Source organism: Gouania willdenowi, chromosome 16 (assembly GCF_900634775.1).
Source record: "Gouania willdenowi chromosome 16, fGouWil2.1, whole genome shotgun sequence".
Lineage (NCBI taxonomy): Eukaryota > Metazoa > Chordata > Actinopteri > Blenniiformes > Gobiesocidae > Gouania > Gouania willdenowi.
Genome location: NC_041059.1, coordinates 38,657,670 through 38,675,329, shown reverse-complemented (window position 1 = coordinate 38,675,329; position 17,660 = coordinate 38,657,670). Strand labels below are relative to the sequence as shown.

The 17,660-nt window shown below is 42.5% G+C and overlaps 2 protein-coding genes and 1 long non-coding RNA gene across 6 annotated transcripts in view; 1 reads left to right on the top strand and 2 right to left on the bottom strand.

The window, feature by feature from the left end:
- Positions 1 to 1,135: 1,135 nt before the first annotated feature.
- On the bottom strand, positions 1,136 to 5,957 carry LOC114477571 (vitelline membrane outer layer protein 1 homolog). The gene is made up of 4 exons (XM_028469956.1): positions 5,738 to 5,957; positions 4,671 to 4,783; positions 1,880 to 2,186; positions 1,136 to 1,208 (listed from the first exon to the last, which is right to left on the bottom strand). Exons 1-4 carry the CDS (start codon positions 5,945 to 5,947, stop codon positions 1,203 to 1,205), a joined length of 636 nt encoding a protein of 211 aa, XP_028325757.1. The 5' UTR covers positions 5,948 to 5,957; the 3' UTR covers positions 1,136 to 1,202.
- On the top strand, positions 2,071 to 12,265 carry LOC114477574 (uncharacterized). Its single transcript, XR_003675730.1, has 5 exons — positions 2,071 to 2,203; positions 2,879 to 2,992; positions 4,643 to 4,827; positions 8,702 to 8,758; positions 12,131 to 12,265. It is a non-coding gene; the product is annotated as an uncharacterized LOC114477574 (long non-coding RNA).
- brd2b (bromodomain containing 2b) overlaps positions 10,921 to 17,660 on the bottom strand; it is a 29,059-nt gene continuing 22,319 nt past the window's right edge. For all 4 annotated transcript variants that reach the window (XM_028469952.1, XM_028469954.1, XM_028469953.1 and 1 more), the window contains exon 12: positions 10,921 to 12,265. In XM_028469952.1, coding sequence (XP_028325753.1) covers positions 12,135 to 12,265 — 131 coding nt within the window. In that variant the 3' untranslated portion in view covers positions 10,921 to 12,134. The remainder of the gene's footprint in view (positions 12,266 to 17,660) is intronic.

Below are 17,660 nucleotides of genomic sequence, written 5' to 3'. Positions count from 1 at the left end.
TTGTCCATTGGTTGCCATGGCAGCGTACACTTCCTGTTTTAAGGTGTCTTCCTTGTTCAGCTGTTCATGCTGCACCTGCTGCAGTTTCTTCTTTCCAGGTAAGTGCAACGTCAGAACCCGTCCAGCGTAATGTTCCTGCTCATTTAGGAATAACGACTAGATTATTTTGTGTTTTGTCTCTTTCATAGACGTAAATTGTTTCTTTTTTCGACTGTGGTTGCTAGGAGACAGAGTGACGAAGCTCTGCGGTGAATATCTAACTTGTACCATGATGTAGTGACCAACTGGTGACTTGTAGGTGGCAGCTTTGGATGAGCTCAGAGCATATCTGTCAAGTTTCGGATTTGAAAATAAGGGACATTTTCAGGCGCCCACTACGAGCCGTCCGTCCCGCCCAACCAAGCTCCAGTATTCCTTATATTTTAAGACCGGTGTACAAGAAATCTAAAATACCCACTTGTCAAGCACTTACTAAATACAATTATGTGATTAGAATCTGGTAGGTTGACCTTTATTAACATTAAAATGCTGTGAACATTCCTACTAGGGCTGGTGATATGGACCAAAACTCATCTCAATATATTTTCTCTAAATGGTGATAAATGATATAAATCTAGATAATTTTATCAAATAAAGTCTGACCAGAAAAACAATTCTGGGTTAAATTTGCTGATGCATCATGCTACACAGGCTCATTTAATAAACAGCTGCACAATATGTGACACTCAATCATCTAACTGAGCAAGAAATGAACGGAATTGAGAAGAAAAGAGGCAAAAAGAAACCTCAGTCAGATACAACAGAGCTGGGGAGAGGGGAGTCTGGGCTTCCGTGGTAAGAATGCTGCCCCCGTGACCAGAGTACAGATAGAGATGTATGGATGGACACACTACCATTGACCGTGGCTCAGGTGGTAGAGGGTCATCTTCTGATCGAGAGGTTGGGGGTTCGATCCCAGTATGTGACTGTGTCTTGGGAACCCTAAGTTGCTCCCAATGGTTGACTAGTGCTGTCCCACTGGTGTGTGAATGTGAGAGTGAATGAGCTGATATGTAAAGCGCTTTGGGACTGCTTCAGTGTGGTGATAAGGCACTATATAAATCTAGTCCATCAGATGAAGAAATCGAACGCAAGGTTTTCATTTCAACTTTTAATTTATGATTTGGTTGGAAGATTTAAATATCTGAGCTCACATCTGCCCGTCATTTCTGTAAAAAGAAAAGTGAAAACAAACAGAAGTTATTGGCCAACAGCGCACATCTGTATCTGTAAAGCATTGTGTAACTGCAAACATGTAAAATTACATAAGATTAGACAAAGAGGGACAAGATTCAACAAGACACGACAACATTCAACGATACTCAACAAGACTGAACAAGATTCGACAATACACATGACAAGATTCAACAAGACACAATCTGACAACATTCATTACAAGATTTGAAAAGTCATAATTCGACAACTTAAGACGAAACAAGACAAGAATGACACGTCTGGATCGATTCCAGAAGACATAGCAGGACAACATTTCTTAAGACAAGATTTGTTGGGGCAAGACAAGATTCAACAAGACTCAAGATTTAACAATACTCAAGATTTAACAATACTCAACAAGACACAAGACAAGATTCAACAAGAAACAACCTGACAGTATTCATAACATCTAAAAACTCATAATCTGATAACTTAAGACAAAACCAGATAAGAATGACAAGTCTGGACAGATTCCAGAAGACATAGCAGGACAACATTTCTTAAGACATGTTGAATCTTGTCTTGCCCTGACAAATCTTGACAAGACAAAATTAAACCTGATTCAACTCAGCATTTAAAAAGACCAGACCAGATTGGACAGGACAGTGAGATTGTTTGTTCCTACCTGCTGGTATCTGTCACAGCAGTGGAAACGCACGTTGTTGAGCGTGGAGTCGTCCAGGCCGTACTGATACTCCTCCATCTTAGTCTCGATGCCACAGATTCCTCCATCGCTGCACTCCGTGCTCCAGGTTCCGTACTCCCCCCAGTCCATGCCCGGGGCTTCCAGAGTAGGGTTGCTGCTGCAGCGAAACTTGATGTTGTTGACGGCGGTGTCATCTCCAAACAGGCCGCGATGGGGCTCCACACGCAATTGGAAGGAGATGAGGACCCCTCTGGGGCAGTACTGGGGGGCCGACCAGTCACCAAAGCTGAGGAAAAGAGAAAGGTGAGCATGAAGAAGAGGAGGAAAGAAAACACTATATCAGTGGTTTCCAAACTTTTCACAGTCCCGTACCCCTTCAGACATCTAACCAAAAGCCATGTACCTCCTTTTATGCACATTAAAAACATAATGTAATTTTATATATGACTCTGTTTTATCACACTTTTATTGAATCTGTCTTGTCATTTTCTCTTGTGCCATGGTTTGGTAAGCTGGCTTTAAAAGGAAAATGTTCCCTTAATTGTACTGTCTGTAAATATGTATATAAATCTCCATTCCCCCGCCTGTTAATATGTATATATCTGTATCGTTAATATGTATATATCTGTATCCTTTATTCTTTTTAGATTATTTTTTTCTATTTATATTTTTCTATTCATAATTTTTCAGGTGTCTTACAAGTTTTTTTATGTGTTGCTTTCTGTTGTTTTTAGCCCTTTTTTTATTGAGCGGTCATGTCAGTACATTTTCCCATTGCAGAATGAATAAAGAATATCTACTTTACTCTTAATCAAATTATTAAGTGGGTTGATCAACGTATTAGTGAGTCCCAACCAATATGTCACTAGCTGGGTTTCCATTACAGATTTTCATAAAATAAAAGTGATATTTCTAAATCTCAACAAAGTGTAATTGCACTTTGAACATGTTTCCATTGACGGTTGTTTTTCCACCCAGATGCAGAGGAAAGCCAGATGCAATGCTGGAAATTGTTCCCACCCTCTACAGAGGTAATTTCAGCTCCTTCGATCTGGCCGATGGCTGATGGCCCCATAGGGAGAAAACACATAGGTACAGAAAGAGTTTCACGCTGTCAGCGATCTCCCTTTTAAATGTGCACGAGCTAAAAACCACTCTTTTATCTTTTGCACAAGCATAAGTCTGATCTGTGAAAAAGCTTTCTGCAGAGTTTTTAACTGTTGATCATGTATGTCCCATGTTGGTCCTGTAAGGTTGTTGTTGTATGTTTTATGTTGGTCTGCCATATCCCTGTCTGTAAAACCTTATTACCTCCTGGTACAAATAAAGAAACCAAACCTAACCTATACACTGTTGCCCTACAGTGACATTTGCCCCTGAATTTTACCGATCATTTTAAGTAATAATCCATCTATAAAGCAAGCAATCTCTGTCTGTCTGTCTGTCTGTCTGTGGCTCAAATATCTCTGTGGTTCAGGGATAGACAGAGCTGAGACTTTCAACATGGCTGCTGCTTGGTTCAATGGTGTGCAACATCAGATTTGTTTGGACGCCCCACGGGAGTGGACAATTTTAAGAACTGATGTTGACAGGTAGTCATGGTAACTCAGGATAAGTTAGAACAGCTCAATTTTGACAGGTAGTCATGGTAACTCAGGATAAGTTTAAATATTTGGGCAGTAATGCTAGGAGCAAAGAGAATTACATCACTACCAGACTGAAATATTCATCTTAGCAGCCTGTCCACTAGGATGATGTGCTACACTTATGGAAGTTATTAAGAGTTTGTAGAGCTAAGTAGATGCTAATTAATTATAGCAGCTTTCATTTGTATGCCAAAAAAATGAGTTATCGTTTAACCCAACTGTGATTCATAGTCATAGCGCCACCTGTTGGTAAAAGGAAATCATAGAAATATTTGCACAGAACATTGCAGGAAAGTTTGTCATATAATCCTTGAAAATGGTCAGCTACGTCTCAACACTTTAACATTTCTGCCACACCCGACATGCACCACTTCCCAACGTGCACCACTTCCCAACGTGCACCACTTCCCAACGTGCACCACTTCCCAACGTGTGTGGTTGCGAGGGCCCGTTCATCATCACAGTCAGGTCTTTTACCTGCGTTCTGTTAAGTGTCTTGCGATAACGCGTTATGAATTGGCGCTATACAAATAAAGATCGATTGATTAGTGAAGTTATTTTGAGACGTATTGGCCTCTTTTAATGGCAAAATAAAAAACGAGAATCAATAGAAGAAAGTTCATTTCTATTTCTAACTTTCACTCTCTCAGCAGGCTGCAGATGTATGCTAGCCTATATTACAGTGCTAAATATATACATGCTTCCTACGGGCGCTGCACTAGAATATAATAAAATAAGAATTATTAATCTTAAGCACACAAGAAAACACCTTATTCAGAATTATCACTCAATTTATTTAAATAACACATTTCTGGAATTTTCAGTGAGAAACAATCTCCTTATTTTGGAAAAATAAATCTACCAAACATTTGTTGATTGAACATACAGTTAATCAGTAATATTTATCACCCTGAAACTGTAAAATACAACTTTAATGAGAAGCGTGAGGTTGAGAGGATGAACTGAACTCTGTAATGTTTGTCTTTAAATCGTTCTCCATGCAAAGGGAACCTCGGAGGATCTTAGCCCATCAACATCCAAATATCAACATGAACCTGTTCTCTGCACGTCTGATTCTTTATTCGTTTACACGCAGAAGTCACGTTGATTCCACGGGGACTTACTATCCGGTGTGAGACTCCACAGAGTACAGGAAGCTTCGGTCCTCGTCTTTGGAGCAGATGAGGCGGATCCCGTTCATGGCCGTATCGTCACTGCCGTACTGGTTGGACTCCACCTGAGGAAACAGAGCCGTTCACACGTTATCTCTGTCCACAGCAGGTACCTTTCCCATGAGCCTAATTTACTGTTGGTTTCAGCTGCTAAAAATTAGGGATGTCCCAATACAACTTATTCACTTCCGATATGATACCGATATTGTAGCCTTGCGTATCGGCCGATACCGATGTAGATCCGATATGATATCAGCACAAATCATACACACTTTTATGACTTACTTTGTAGTGTGAAATGTTACAAAGGCTTGATTAAGTGATGTCACTCAAACTGAGAACAATAGTCAGCAACAGTAGGGATGAGAAAAACTGACCCATTTATTATTAAACAATTGGTTACATACATTTTAACCCTCAACATAATATCTACAGTATTCTACAGTTGAATAAAAAGTGTGAACCACAGTCATCTATGGATAGAAGTGCTGGAGTGGAAAGTTTTATCGGAGCACTTATATCTGTGATTTTAGATCAAATCCCATATTCATTTTCTGGATAATATCGGACCAATAATAATTCACCGAATGGATAAAGTGCCTAGATGTTACAGTTCTATGTACAGTTCTAAACACATGTAGTTAACAATTATTAAAATATCGAGCTTGAAATCAACGGCTATACTGACACAAAAGTCTCAGACTCCCACACTAAAAAAATGAAAACGTATATTTTCATTGATTAGAAAGTCTAACAATGTAACTAATAGATTCAATCATTTTTAATGTATTTTACATCTGATTTAGGACCAGTTTTCATAAAAGATGCTAACAAAGTTAACACAAGAGGAAGGTTAACTTTTATTATGTTGTTTATTTCAGGCTCAGTAATTGAGAACGTAATTACAATTGACTTTCTGTGGATAAAAAATAATTGTAATTTAATTGTAATTGTAATTGTCACTAATCGTCACTGAATTGTAATTGAACATGGGAGATTGAAAAATGTGCACTTGTTACCCGAACGCTGAATCCAACCGCGTAGAAGTGAGGAGGACACATCTCTGGCCACGTCCAGCCTCCAAACTGCTCTCCATTGGTGACGTTGAGCAGGGATCTGAAGCCTCTGCTGGTGAAGGCCGTGCCGGCTCTCTGCAGGAAAACCTTCTGCTCACACAGCCCAGAGGACAGCACGGCCAGAAGCAGCACAGCAGGGAGCAGAGAGGCCATTACAGCAGAAAAACACACCCAGGACAGGCAGACAGATCTTATAAGAACTGCTGCTGCTGTGGATCAATCATTGACAGTCAACATGGGCTACTGTGGGAACGAGCAGCTGCTGCTTCCACCTTATTCTCATTCATTAGAATTTAAAAAAACAACAGCATTTAAGATGGTGAATGAACATTTTCAATGTCCAGTGTTGGTTTTCACTCCTAACCCCACGTTTACTGGAATTATTAGGCATAGACTTACAGTATGTGTTCTTGACATTTTGAGCACTTTATTTTCATCACTTTTTCTTGCCGTATTTTTGCTCCTTTTAAAGCATTTTTGCTACATTTCCCCCATTTCTGTCACTTCCCTATTAAATTTAAATACCTTTTCTACAGTTTGTTCTGCCTTTAAGACATGTTCAGCTCTTATAAACCCTTTCCACCACTTTTCCACCTAATGTAACATATGTTGATCCATTATTGTCACTTTTAACCTCTTTTCACTGTATTTCATGCTTATTTTTTTTTTTAACCACATTCATGATTTGTCATTTTACCACATTTTCTGTCTGTTTTTTCTCACTCTAATTTGCAACTTCTAACCAATTTCTGTGGTTTTTAAAACCACATTTCACAACATTTCCCCACCATTTTTTTTAAACTCATTTAATTTCTGGTTAAAACAATAATTTACATTTTTAAGATGACTATATACCAGGGGTCACCAATACGGCACCAGATAGCCCGCATTGGCCATGTCTGGGGCCCTCAGGGCCTCTAGTCACCAATGAGCTCCATCTAAAATATCATTTGCTTTCCAGCGTTCAAACTCACTAAGATAAATACACATAACATCAAAACTAATTTGGAATGACCAATCCACACTGTGGAACTCCTGTTGAACATTGTTCAACAGTGATCAGAGTTCCAATTAGAATGTTCTGACTGATGATGTCATGATAAACGCTGGTTAAACCGAATGGGATGCCCTGTGCCACCAGAACGGTGTCTGTTCTCTATGGTCGTATGTTGGATGTACATGGCATGTTTGTGTGTAATTAATTTTCCCACTGGGTTTTGTGTTTTTCCTCACCGAAGGAGGGTCTAAAGACGGGGGATGCTCTGGTACATTTATTATTCATTTGCCTAAGTCCAACAATCAATTCATCATGTGCATGTCCTGTAGAAATAAACCAGGGAAATCGCACACGCTATTTTACTTTGCACCCGGAAATATACTCCTTAAACACTACAGTGTGTATACACCTCTTTGTACATCCAACCTTCAAACACATACTCATTTGGCCATAACTGACAACTCTACTTAAGCTCCCACTATGGGCTCTATTCTCCCGTCTGGACTTAAGCACTTTTTTGCGCGTCTGCAGTTACGCGCTTCTCTTCTATACGTATTCTCTGGTCCAGGCTGCTGACACGCCCACCACACGTAAGGAGCCAAAAAGCACACGTGAGTGAATGAAGGTGGGCTGAAGGAAAGGAGGCGGTGATGTCATTTTTTTGGGGCTGTCTAGAAAACACGGAACATGGAATTTTTCCCAATGCTTGTAAATGTCATTGAAATCCGTGAAAATGATAAAGTTCACTTTTAATTTGAAACGCCTTCATTGATAAACAATATAACAGGTTAATTTAATTAGATTATTGCAGTGTGACTGAGGATCGGCCGCATTCTGACTGAGTCACAGTTAAAATCTCTATCCTTGATCATCATCATCTTCATCATCATCGCTGTAAAGCGTGACAGAGTTAGATGCTGGAGATATGAGGAAATAACATGTCCACAGAGCGTAATGTTTACAGTGAAACACAACCATTGGTTTCCATAATACGCAGTTTTAAATATCAGTTGTTTAAAGGAACCTGAGCTGAGCCTCATTGAAATATGTGTGGTCCATCCTCATCTGCATATGACAACTTGTTTCACTCTGTAGTGGATCAAACTGTGACTTTACATTGGACAGTATGAAAATAGATGAATCACTGTGACCAACGTGGACAGAAGTCTGTGTCTGTCAGAGTTTTAAATTAATCGCACGACTCCAAGGTTGAAAACCACTAATCTACTGTGTCCCGCAGGAGGAATTAAAAATGACAGAAAACATTAGTCATTGTGTAAATGATCAAATAATTCAGCTCTAGATATCTCAGGGTGCTCCTTGATGTCATTTTTAATCCCAAACTCTTGAAAGAACTCAATTTTTTTCCAGTGTCGTGCAAATTTCCTCAGGGATTTCCACAAATTTGATAAAAATTGGTCACAAAATCTAAAAAATTCAAGTTTATCAAGCTTAGATATTGTCGGTATTTTACATATCATTTATACGTGAAAGTGTAAAATAGGGCATAAAAATGTTGGGATTGCTTATTTTTACGCCTAAAATTTGCATCACACCTGAGATCAAACTGCTCCGTGGTTGACCTCTGACCTGAAACAAGTTTGATAGCCCTACTTTATTACATCATTGTCTTATTATTAACAAAATTATCGAATGAATAGAATCATTGTAATTAAGTTGGAACCAAACATACAGTATTGTGATTTGTTGGAAATGTTCCTTTGTACATTGTTTAAAAAGGGCTTTTTAGATCATTAAGGAACATCATTTAAATCATAGATGTTTCCCTGCAATGTGTGGGAAAATGTGAAAATGTTAATTCATTGTTTCATTGTTTGGAGGGTAAAAGGCAATCATTAATTTCAGGGTCCAACAAAGTAACAAAACTGTTTCTGCTCCATGTTTTTCAGATAAATTCAGCAGAAGAATCCATCCTGCTACATCGATTTTCAAAATAATATTTCAAGGTGCACATTTTCCTCAAACTTACACTGTTGATACTTAAAGCTGCAGTATGTACGTTTTTTTTTTGGTGTAATTTGGTCAAAATTTCATAATCGTTTTTTGAGTGTATTGTAATCCAAAGTGTTCTGAGTGGACAGTGAGTCTCTTCTCCTGGTCCTGTAAATGAGCTTTAGAAATACGGGAGCGTGATGCTGGACTTGAGCCAATCAGAGATCTTTCTACCAACACAAGGATCCCATGAACGGTTTTAAGCGTTACTAATGGCTGCTCGTCAAAAGTCTGTGTGTTCACGATCTGAGAGTAGGGAAAGTTCCATGTCATTACATTACAGCAGAAGTCTCTAATGCAGCTTTTGGCTCAGCGGTTACACGGCAAAGCAAGAGGAAAAAGGAAGACGAGGTAGAGAAGCAACAGAATAAAGGCACAAACTTGTTTGGGACAAATGGACACCACGGAGGTCCTTCTCACTCAGCATGTGGGGGACTGCGTGTGATTCACTTTCAGTCCGTGCACAGTCTGCCGCACACACCGAGTCAGAGAGAGAGTGATAACAGATGGGATACATTGCTTGTAAACCTCAGAGAAACATTATCCAAAGTGGAGAAAACAGACGCAATTCATTTGCAGTGTGGATGTGGAGTGTGTGTCTGCTCTGCTCAGCTGCTTGTGATACGTGCATTCATGTCTCTCAAACATCAGAAAACTCTTCAATAGCACAAGATAAAGTCCCTACATTGGTCACTAGTGTCCATTAAGAAAAAACTCACTAAGAGCTCCACGAGTTGTGCACGTTCGTGGGGGGAGTGTGAAGCATTTCATGATTCTACAAACTGCAGCTTTAAAGAGTAATTAAACCCCTGCTCTCTGCTGACGTGCCACTAGGGGGAATCATAAAAATGCCCTGATTATGGGCATTACTCCTGTAGCAGTAAGACATATCCAGTCAGGCAGCACAGAGTGCTCCACAGTGAGTTCACAGTTGAGATGTGTCACACAGTCACGACGCGATGCTCACACACAGCCCTACAGACACTGTAGCTCACACACATGAACCAGGAAGATGCACACACAGCAACAAAAAGTACACGCACGTCCATGCACTCACAGTGACAGACGGGAATACACACATGATGTCTGTACACACACACACACACACACACACACACACACACACACACACACACACACACACACACACACACACACACACACACACACACACACACACACACACACACACACACACACACACACACACACATCGCTTGATGAACCCTCAGATTAGACCAGAATCTGCTCTTCATAGAAGCACAGAGTCACAAACACCAGCACCAGTCAATCAATGCTCACTCCTCTCAGCTTTTATAGGCGGGGCGGGGCCAACAGTGAAAGTTAGAGATGCACGATGATGCAAATAATTTGTCTCAGCCAATAGCAAAATTCACTTGTTCAACCCACAATGTTTGAGCGGCCAGATTACAAACTCAATTAGAAGACGCGGTAAAAGTTTTTCTCCCGTTGGTCGGGGCGGTTTGATCCGTGCGGCAAGAATGTGGGCCGCGACATGCGTCCTCCCATTTTTCCTTGGCATTCGTCATTCACTTGGATTGAAAACATTGAACTCCAGCAAATATTTTTCGTGACCACACGGAGCTCTACCACACGGACAGGTTTTTTTACCAGGACCAAACCAGGAAGGATTTGGCACCAGAAGAAAACAGTGAAACTCACCGAGTTGGATGCGTCGATGTTTACAACTAAATACGCAAAATTAAAAGTTGGACTAGGATCAATTAACAGCAATATTTCATACCCAAATAAATATGTATTCAGCATAAAAAAGTGGGTTTGGGGGTTTAGTTACTTTTTAAATACAGAAAATAACAGCTACATAGACAGATTCTAATTGTACAAAGTCAGTATAAGATACATTAGCTCATGTCTGGATTGTCAGTACTTTATACAGGTCTGATGTGAACACAGAGGGGCTCTGCAGCATGAATGCAGGATTGACATGAACCGCTGATGACGAACAGAATCAGTGAAAAAGTGTGTTTTCTCAACATTTTCTCTTATGGAAACTCACTTCAGGTTTAGTTTATTCTGAGTTTGAAAAACTGCTGCTCAACACTAAATAATCAGCATTTGTCATCAACTGTAAAACCATTATTTAAGCCTTTAATGAGAGACAAAGGAACATTTTACTCTCCAGAGTAACATTTTGACAGTTTTCATTGATCATACAGTTGTTTTTGGTCACTTTATGACTGCTGTTGCTCTTGTGAATAAGTTCCTGCTGCCACCTGCTGGTAAACAGCAAACACTGCAATCTGAAGGGTTTCCAATAAGTTGACTATGACTAACAGAGGAGAGTCTTTAATACACAGCATCGCTGGAGTGAAACACAAGAGCTACAGGAGTATTAAAAAATACTCTGAGAAATGTAAAGTTACATTATGTACAAGCAACGATGGCCCCTGACATTGAATCTGTCACAGGGAGGTCCCACTGGGAGCTTCAGTCAGTCCAAACACTGTCACCATGGAACACTAATACAGTAACATAAACTCTTACAAAGTCCTGTAACCGCCAACTGATGCTGTATCCAGAACAAGCACAGGCTCAGAGTGAACAGGGTCGTAACCATAGAAACAAGCAGGAGAACGGACGCGAGAAACGCTCAACTTTGGCCATCATTTTACCAAATCCATCACATCAAAGAACCATGTAGTGAAATTTAGCAATGAGACTTAGAGCATGTAATTATTATTACTATTACTACAGTTGGTAAATGAAAATTAATACAATTTTGAAATAAATTCTAAAAATAAAAATACTGTATACACGTGTTTATTTACCAACACGCTGCAAGTTGTGGATATTGTTACATTTCACAGAATAGTTCTGGAATGTGAGGGATGTGATCATTGTCCTGATGGACAGACGCTACTGTGCGTAGCTCGTCCCTGGAAAAATGGCGTCCATTTTCAGACCAGTGGATCTAGTCCTATCTACCTTTTTTATGTCTATAGTCGAAACCTTGAGTGAATATTTTAATAACTTATGAACAACGTGGATCCTTGCGGCTGGGCTTCTTCTAAAGGCTCGTGTCCTCAAGGGTGTTGGATCCAGTCCCAGGAGTGAGGAATCCACTTCCTCACTTAGGAAACGCAGCCTTTCCCCCTCTTTGGAGGATCGAAATAAAAAAAAAATCTTCTTTATAAAAGAAACATTAATTTGTACAAGTATTTACAAACATTGGGGCGAGTCCCACATTCAGCCTGTGGAAGGACTTCATCAGTGTTTCTGTCTCAGGGTGTGAGGGGTCCTGGGCCAGCCCAAGTCCCTGAGTGTGTGCTGCTTTGTGTTACCAGGACCTCAGCTGGAGTCTGAGTCGCTGGTGTCTGAGGATGAGGAAGAGGAGGATGAGGAGGAAGAGTTGGAGCTGGAGCTGCTGCCGCTGAGACGTGCGGGCTGAGCGTGAGTCTCCACGACGCTTGGCTTCTCCACTGAGGACGAGAGCAGATGCACACAAGGCCATATGTTAAAGTGTTGGGTCAATTATAATTGCAATCGGTAATTAATTACAATTATTACATAATTATAATTAGAAGTGTGACAATATCTCGATATATCGCGATGTTTCATCTAGAGATACGTTATCGATTCACTGGCACCAAACATGGATATTTATTTACGATTCGTGGGAAAAGTTGCGTGTTGTTGTAGATGAGATGATCAATGTCAGGGTAATGCACTGACTGAAATGTTTATTTTTCATATGCAGTGAAATTTTCCTGTTTTCATAAAATAAGTGAATTGTGCTTGTTAAGCAGCACTAATATGTGTCTATGTTTACAGAAAAGTTGATAATATTAGCACTGAAATGAGTATTTTCTGCATTCATTTTGCTTTTAATGATTTAAAGTTAATTTGCGCAAACATCATTAACAATATTTTGGTGAAGCATTGTTTTGTATTAGTCTCTCTTAAAGACATGTGACTAGTTGTGGTCAGTGTGTGTAAAGAAGAGTCACTGTACAGTATACACATGGCTGTTATTCATGAGAAATTGATTGACAATGTTTTGTAATTCCTGTGAAATGGATTCAGTGCAGTAGATCAATTCTAGTAAGTGACACAGATATCGTGATGTATCGTGGATGAAATTTCCCGCAATATATCGATTATCGATGTAGCGTCATATCACAATATCGTTATCTCGGGAAAAAAAAAATAATAATAAAAATATCATGATATATCGTATCATGAGGTACCTGGCGATACGCAGCCCTAATTATAATTGAAATCGTAATTGTAAAAATAAGTTGCTGTTGTAATTGAGTTCAGATAATTGACTTTGTAACTGTCATTGACATTTTATAAAAACAGTCATTTACAATGTAACCTGGAACCATGTTACAGTTCTTTTTTTTTTCCACTTGTCTGTACATGCTGTCAAAGGTCAACATTACAAGAAGTGCAATCATTATGAGACAACAATGCATGTTTTGTTATTGCAACAATAGATTATTTTAAAGTGAGAGTGAGATGTGAAGTTGTAGTAGAATATATTGTGCTTATTACTGTATGTTGTGTAATCAAGCCAGTCTGGTGACAAGTGTGAAGCTTAGCTATAAAGTTGGTGGCTGTGGACAGAGGGAAGGAGTGAGTGGTAATACCTAAAGCAGGTATTTGGGATCAACATGTCTAAAGTTAAGGCCACTACAAGTTTTATCCCACAGCCCAAGGCGTGCCAGTGCATCGTAGACCGATGTATGTGCAAAAACCGCTACTGCAAACCCAGGAGCCGCCTCGGGCCAGCTGAAAGAGTGGGGGCCAAGGAGCCCCAGGCCACCCTCCCATGGCCGAGCAGCCCCCCAGAGGCCCCTGTGATCCCAGGCTGAGAAGAAGAATCCACTGCCCCCCATATACACATAAGGCCCCCCACCAGCATCCCACCCCCCTCACCCGCCCATAACCCCACACCCAACCCCCCGAGGGGAGGGCCCAGAGAGCCCCCCGCCCGAGACCCCAGCAGAGGAGCCAAGGCCCACGCCCAGCAGATGGCCAGAGCCGCGCCAAATGGGCCCAGAGCCAGCAGGGACCGGACCCCAGGCCAGAAGGACTCGGAACAGAAGCAGCACCAGGAGCAGCCCCCTGAGGGATGACGACCACGCACATAGCCGCCTAGAGCACCAAGGAGACGTTGCAAGTCACCCCGCCGGCCCCCAGGCGCACCGCAAAGAGTGCTCCCCATCCAACCTATATGTATGTGATGCAATAGCTCCGGAGGAGGAAGGTGGTGGTCCCACCCTCTGGCGGGGGTGGTGTGTTGAGTTGTTATTAAAATTGGAGGGATTAGTAGGGCAACCAGAGGTGGGAGTGGCACCCCCACGCCACTACTTAGTAGCACAGGCGGCGACCTCCTCCACCCCTAGCCCCACCATCCAGCCCCCCAAGGGTTAGGTATATGTGTGTGGTGCACCAAGTGGGTGAGCCAGACCAGCTGGGAGTGAGTGAAGTGAAGTGCCCATGTAGGAGGCCTGTCTGGTATGAGCCCGGCCCGTCAACATGGCGGGCCACCGGAGAGGGTAAATGACGCAGACAGGCATGCGGCACCTCGGGCCCCAGGGATGCACAGAACAGCACAGCCGGAGACCCACCCCGCAGCACCCCCCAAACCATGCCGACCACACGGAGCACGGCGGAGCCGGGCCCCAGCCACACCCCCCAGTGTTACAGGGGCCGACCCCCACTGCCCGCCGTCCCTGAGTGGCCTGCCCTGCCAAAGGCCACCCCCGCCAAAGGCCACCCCCGATCACCCACGCTCCAACCCGAGACACCCCCCAACGCCAGCACAGCCCGGAGGACAGTGGGCCCCAAGTCACCAGCCCCACCCTGCCCAAGGAAGCGCGGCTCCACAGCAAAATGCGGCCAGTCCCCGGGCAGACTCCGGGGGAGCGCGCCCCGAGACACCCAACCCAGAGACCCGCTCCTGGGACACCCCCGCTCTGACACGGCGCACCCACGGGGCCCGGCTCCCCAGCTAGAAGACCAACCACCCCCAACGCAGATCCGCCAGGCCAGGAGCCACAGGCCGCACCCCCACAAACACCCACCCAGCACGACCCCAGGGGAGGCCCCAGCACGGACGTGGCCCCATAGCTCACCCTCCCCTCCCCTGCGACCCCCCACACGCCGGCCCATGCGGTTACCCAAGTGAGCCCGAGGGAGGGGGGGGCACCCCAGGGAACCAAGCCAAAGCGCCCAGACAGGCCGGCGGAGCAACCCACAGCAACACCCCGCCACCCAACAACCCTGGACGCAAAGCACCGCCCCTGAGGAGCTACCCCCAGCGCCACCACCATCCCGGAACCCCCCGTCCCGGAGCCATGAACCCCACTACCTCGGACCCCCCGACTGGCCCACCCCCAAGCCAGCCCACCCGGCGCAGCAACGTCCAACCCCCAAGCAAAGGTCACAGCCCCCCACCAGCATCTTGGGCCGACAGGAGCCACCCAACGCCCAATCCAACGGGAGAGCAGGCGCAGAGCGAAGGCGGGGGGGAGGACGAGTCAAGGGGACAGAGAGCAAGAGAAAAGAGTGGCAGAGAAACACGCAGGCCCCCAGCCCCAAAGGCCCCCCAGATGCGCACCATGGGGAACCATGTTACAGTTCTATGGTTTACACATAGGCCTGTGTAGTAAACCATGATAAAATACCGTCATTTGACTATAAAGCGCACTGCTGTATTGGCCGCATTCCAATAATTTAGCAATTTTCTAATAAAAATCCACACAAAGGCCACATCGTCACAGGGCTGCACCCTATTGGCTGATGAAGCTGCCTTCCAGATGACTTGGGAAATCAGAACAGGCAGGTAGGCGAGCAGCTATACTCTCATTGGCTTTAACAGAGATTTCTGTGTATTCTGATGAGTTTCCTTCTCCGTCTCCTCCTCACTGCTTCACGTCTGCAGATTAGTCCATTTACAGCTTTTCATGGTGACTTTTTACTGGATCCAGACTGATACATCACTCCCTCTGCTCTTCTTACCGTGAACTACTGTGGAGCGATCACAGCAAGCCTGGACTCTGAGTCAGAATACGGACGCAATCGCTTCTAAACAAACTAAACTTTATATTTGGCAACTTTACGCTGTTTATATTTTCCTTCTATTACATACTAGCTGATTTTTACTGTATCCAGGCTGCTGCAGCGCTGTCTTTCTATCTGTGTGACAACTTTAAAGCTGCATCGTCTTTGCCATGATGAGTGTGTGTTCATAACAAAATGACTGATCAGAATGATTCAGTGGGAGCACAAACGAATGTAAACAGTTTCATTAATCCATCTGGTCTAATGTGACGGAGCTCAAATTTTTGGTGACATGAAGCTTGAAAAACTGGAAAAAATCCACAGATTAGCCTCGTCATTGTTTAAACCGTAGGGCTGAAAAAAGAAGCGGCTTATAGTCCGGAAATTACGGTATATTTCATATCAAGTTAATTGATAAAATTAATAAAATTGTCAATTACAATTTAACACAAAACTGGGGAACCATGTTACAGTTCAAGTTACACTTCTACACAGATGTAGTTAACATGTATTAAAATAAGTTTCATATCAAGCTTGAAAACTAGGGCTATACTGACAAAAAAAAGGTGGAGAAGCCCACGTTAAAAAAAATAACACCAATATTTTCATTGATTAGGAAGTCTAACAAGGTAACCAAGAGATGAGAAACTAATTATATGATTGATAATATTTTTGTGTGTATTTTACAGCTGATTCAAAACATTTTGCCCACGTTAGCAGGTGACGTCACCTAACACGCCTCCTAGAATGTGAGCTCCTCCCCCTCCAACTATCAAATAGCTAAAACAACACTGTGGTTTAATATAGAATATATAATATACTTAATTGCCATATATGTAAATCAGAATCAGAATCAACTTTATTGACCAAGAGTGTATGAATACACACGAGGAATTTGTCTTGGTGACCTGTGCTCTCTCAGATAGTGTAACAATAAATAATAACAATCAACTAGAATAAAGAAAAATAAATAAAAAAGAAGTACAAACATAAATATAAGAGTAGTTAGACTATGTGAAAACTAAATAAAATAACAAGATAATAATAGTAATAATAATAATAATAATAATTATAGTAACGAAATAAAATAAAAATACAATAATAATAATAAGATAATAGTGCAGTAATGCAGGTGAACATTTAAATGAAAATATTATGTCCATAAACATTTCACAGTGACAGGTTGATCCAGGGTTGTTATGTTTAGTTCCAGGTTATTTCACAGTAACAGAAACAGGTCTGACACTCTATGACTGTTTAGAGTTGATCACAGTGACAGCCTGGGGAAAGAAACTGTTTTTATGGCGGGTACTTTTTGCGTACAGTGATCTGTAGCGTCTGCCAGAGGGGAGGAGTTTAAACAGATTGTGTGCAGGGTGTGAGGGATCTGCAGTGATGTTACCTGCACTACTTTTTCTGCTGCCAATCGGGTTGGGATTTACTGCTCGGGGCCACGGATCATTGTTTACACATCAGCTGTTAGCACTCCGTGCTAATGCTACACAAGTCTATGCAGCGAGACCCAACATTGCTTGTGAACTGAGGAGGAAATGATGGGGATGTTTATGGATTCGTGACTCACAGCGCTAGCAATGGACTCGGTTGTGGAATTGAACGGCTTCCCACTTTTACGCATTGACGGACGACGGAGAGCGAAAGTGAGAGAGTCTGGCTGTGTTTGTGTGCAGAAAGGAGGAGCTGCTGCTGCTGCTCTGCTCCTGCAGCAACACACACACACTTTTCCAACTCACAATCACTGCACGTTGTTTGATTGCGTCATTGCGTCACACGCTACTATTATAC

What these genes read in the sequence shown, in the direction of transcription:
- LOC114477571 (XM_028469956.1), bottom strand. Translation starts at nt 5,947, where the DNA reads ATGGCCTCTCTGCTCCCTGCTGTGCTGCTTCTGGCCGTGCTGTCCTCT. An exon ending in CGGTTGGATTCAGCGTTCGG is followed by an intron (nt 4,784 to 5,737) that starts GTAACAAGTGCA and finishes CTGTTTCCTCAG; the next exon opens with GTGGAGTCCAACCAGTACGG. An exon ending in GTGGAGTCTCACACCGGATA is followed by an intron (nt 2,187 to 4,670) that starts GTAAGTCCCCGT and finishes TCTTTTCCTCAG; the next exon opens with CTTTGGTGACTGGTCGGCCC.